This window comes from Neopelma chrysocephalum, unplaced genomic scaffold, assembly GCF_003984885.1.
Source record: "Neopelma chrysocephalum unplaced genomic scaffold, ASM398488v2 Primary Assembly neopelma1_184340, whole genome shotgun sequence".
Taxonomy (NCBI): domain Eukaryota; kingdom Metazoa; phylum Chordata; class Aves; order Passeriformes; family Pipridae; genus Neopelma; species Neopelma chrysocephalum.
The window spans coordinates 1-3,343 of record NW_020938426.1 but is presented as its reverse complement, the minus strand read 5'-3'; the positions used below and the strand labels follow the sequence as shown (position 1 = coordinate 3,343).

The 3,343-nt window shown below is 67.6% G+C and overlaps 1 protein-coding gene across 1 annotated transcript; it reads right to left on the bottom strand.

Moving 5' to 3' along the window:
* Positions 1-736: 736 nt before the first annotated feature.
* LOC113962666 lies at positions 737-2,651 on the bottom strand (the record flags this gene model as incomplete). Its single annotated transcript, XM_027673427.1, has 5 exons — positions 737-1,098; positions 1,227-1,346; positions 1,603-1,694; positions 2,003-2,122; positions 2,336-2,651. Coding segments are annotated over 5 exons (693 nt in total), but the record flags the coding sequence as incomplete, so codon positions are not given.
* Between the last annotated feature and the right edge of the window lie 692 nt (positions 2,652-3,343).

Here is a 3,343-nt window from a genome sequence, read left to right as displayed (position 1 = left end):
AGGGTGTCCTGTCCCTCATATCCGGGGTGTCCTGTCCCCCATATCTGGAGTGTCCTGCCCCCCATATCCAGGGTGTCCTGTCCCCCATATTCGGGGTGTCCTGTCTCCCATATCCAGGGTGTCCCGTCCCCTGCACTGGGGTGTCCTGTCCCCCATATTCGGGGTGTCCTGTCCCCCATATCCGGGGTGCACACACACACACACACACACACACACACGTGTCCCTGTGCCCACCCCTGCCCTCCCCTACCCGCCCCTCCAGCTCCCCCCGTGACCTCACCAACATTTATTTGCTGTTTTTTACAACGGGGGGGGTCTGGGCGGGGGTCCCCGTGGCAGTGGGTGCTGGACACACAGGCGGTGAGACCCCCCCTCCGTGCGCGGGCTACGCGGGGACAGCGAGGGGAGGGAGGGGAGGGGAGGGGAGGGGAAGAAAGGGGAGGGGGCGCTTCCCGTGGCTCTGCACAGGTGACGGACGGTCCCTTCTGCCTCCCCCCCGGGGGTGCCCCCCAGGGCCGCTCCAGTGGGGTCGGGGGGGCACCGCCCTTTGGCAGCGGTCGAGCGGGTGGCCACGACCCCCCCCAACGAGGGCATCTCCCCGCGGAGGGTCCCTGCGAGACCCCGGGGGAGGGCAGTTGGAGGCTGGGGGTCCACGTGCCCCGGGGCGGCTCGTCGTGGTCCCCCCCCCCCCGCGATATCCCCCCCTCCTTGCCCTCCCCAGTGCCTCCCCCCCCGCCCCGGCCAAGTCCCGGGGGAGGCGAATCCCGGGGTTTTCCCCCATCCTGGAGCATCCCGAGGTGGGGGGGACACACCACGGAGGGACCCCCCCCCAGCTCCGCCGCCACCTCCTCGGTCCGGGATCGCGCTCCCCAAAAACAGTCTCGGAGGGCACCGGGGAAGGAGGTTGGGGATGAACCGGAGGAGGGGGCGGGCGGGCGGGTGGGTGGGGAAGGGGGTCCATCCGGTTGAAAGTCCCGCGGTGGAGCCTCCCGATCCCGGAGCCGAAACGGGGGGGGGCTGGATTTGGGTTGGGATTTGGCACACGACGCACTTTTACAGCCCTTCCAGGAGATCCCGGCGCTCCGGCCCTGCGGGTGCCTGCGGGACAGAGCAGAGAGCCCCTCTCAGCCCCCTCCCACGAGCAGGAGACCCCCCCCGGCGCTGGCGGTGCCCGTTTTTGGGGGGCAGCTCTCCCCCTCGGCCCCGCACCTGAGGGTCTATGTCACCTCCTCGGCCGTGTCCCCTGGCGCTGCCTGGCCCTGCTGCTGCTGCTCCTCGCCGGGGGCGGCCGCCGGTGCTTTCTGCGGCGAGCTCTGCTCCTGGTTATTCTCGGGGTGACTCGGGCCCTGCGGCAGAAATTTGGGGAGGGGAGGGGGGAAATGGGGTGCTGCTGAGGGACCTCCCGGCCCCGGGAAGCCCCCGTGGGACGCTCTGCCCTGGCGCAGAGCCCACCTTGCACCCACCTTGCCAGGACCCCGGGGTGACTCGGACCCCACTGTGGCCCCCCCCATTGTGGCTGTGACACCAGTTTGATGCGGATCCGCCCCCCCAGCACTGTGGGGACCCCCACCCCCGGCCCCCAAGCCCCTCCGGGGGCCTCACCTGGTCATTACCTTCCGGGGGGCTCCGGCACACGATGTCGGTGTACTGGGGCTCCGACGGGCTTTCCTCGGCGGCCACCGTGGGGGTGGTGGCTGCGGGGAGCCGAAGTGTTGCAGGAAAACAGCCCCTCCCCTGCTCCCCGAGCCCCTTCCCGCTCCCCCAGCCCCTCCCCTGCTCCCCCAGCCCCTTCCCTGCTCCCCCAGCCCCTCCCCTGCTCCTTCAGCCCCTTCCCTTCTCCCCCAGCCCCTTCCCTTCTCCCCCAGCCCCTCCCCTGCTCCTTCAGCCCCTCCCTGTTTCCCCGAGCCCCCTCCCCGCTCCCCCAGCCCCTTCCACGCTCCCCCAGCCCCTCCGAGACCCCTCGGGGAGGAGGGTGATGGGGAGAGGGGGGGTCTCCCCTTGCCTGGATCCGATGCCTTCTCGCTGTTCATCCTCCAGCACCAGAAGGCCCCCCCCAGGCTCACGGCCAGCAGGATGAGGGTCAGCACGATGTACCCCGAGGTGGAGAAGGACGTTGTTCCCCCTGGCAGGGGGCACAGAGAGGGGGGACCCTGAGCTGTGCCCACCCCCGGAACGCTCGCGGGTGCCCCGGGGCGAGGGTCTCACCTCCAGGGAGGGTCTCACCTCCGGGGAGAGGGGTCTCACCTCCGGGAGGGTCTCACCTCCAGGAGGGTCTCACCTCCGGGGAGGGGGTCTCACCCCCGGGAGGGTCTCACCTCCGAGGAGGGGGTCTCACCTCCGCCCTGGCAGATGGTTTGCAGGTCGAACAGGGCGACTTTTTGGTCGGCGGGGTTGCTGACGGTGCAGGCGTAGGTGACGTTGGCGGCCGTGGGGGGCAGGTTGACCCTCAGGGTGGTCCCGTCCGGGGACAGCTGGTGGCGGTCGGGGATCAGGTCCCCGGTGAGGCTGTCGCGCTTCCAGGTGACGTTCACGGCGCCTTTCCCGGAGCCCTGGCACTGCAGGGTCAGGTTGCACCATTCCACGGTGCTGGCCAGGAGCTGGCTGCGGGTCCGGGGGCTCGGCACCGACTCTGTGCCCGAGGAAGGGTTGGATCAGCGGGATTTGGCCACCTTGATGTCCCCTTTGAGTGACAGGATGTGGCCACCCTGCTGTCCTCACTGTCCCCTTTTGGGTGACACGATTTGACCACCCTGCTGTCCCCCTTGGGGAACAGGATTTGACCCCCCTACTGTCCCCTTTGGGTGACAGGATTTGGCCACCCCGCTGTCCTCACTGTCCCCCTTGGGTGACAGGATTTGACCACCCTGCTGTCCTCACTGTCCCCTTTGGGTGACAGGATTTGGCCCTTTGCAGAGTGTGAGGGGCTGCAGGACCTGGGGTGCAAATGTTGATGTCCAAACCAACCCTGGGAAAACCCCGTAGTGGCTCCGTGCCTCAGTTTCCCCCCACCTATAAAGGGGTCGGGGCTTGTGCTCAGGGCTTTATATCTCTCCTCAAATCCCATCCTTGTCCTGTGCCTCAGTTTTCCAACCTGTCAAGGGGTCACTTCTCCCCCTCGGGGCTCTCTGTTCCCCTCCAACCCCATCCTTGTTCCGTGCCTCAGTTTCCCCACCTGTAAAGGGATTTAGTGCCCGCACTTGGGGCTTTCAATTTATCCCCCAAATCCCCAAATCAGCGCCTCAGTTTCTCCACCTGTCAAGGGATTATTTCTCACACTCAGGGCTCTCTATTCACCGTCAAAGCCCACCAGAGCCTCGGTTTCCCCACAAGTAAAGGGGTCGCT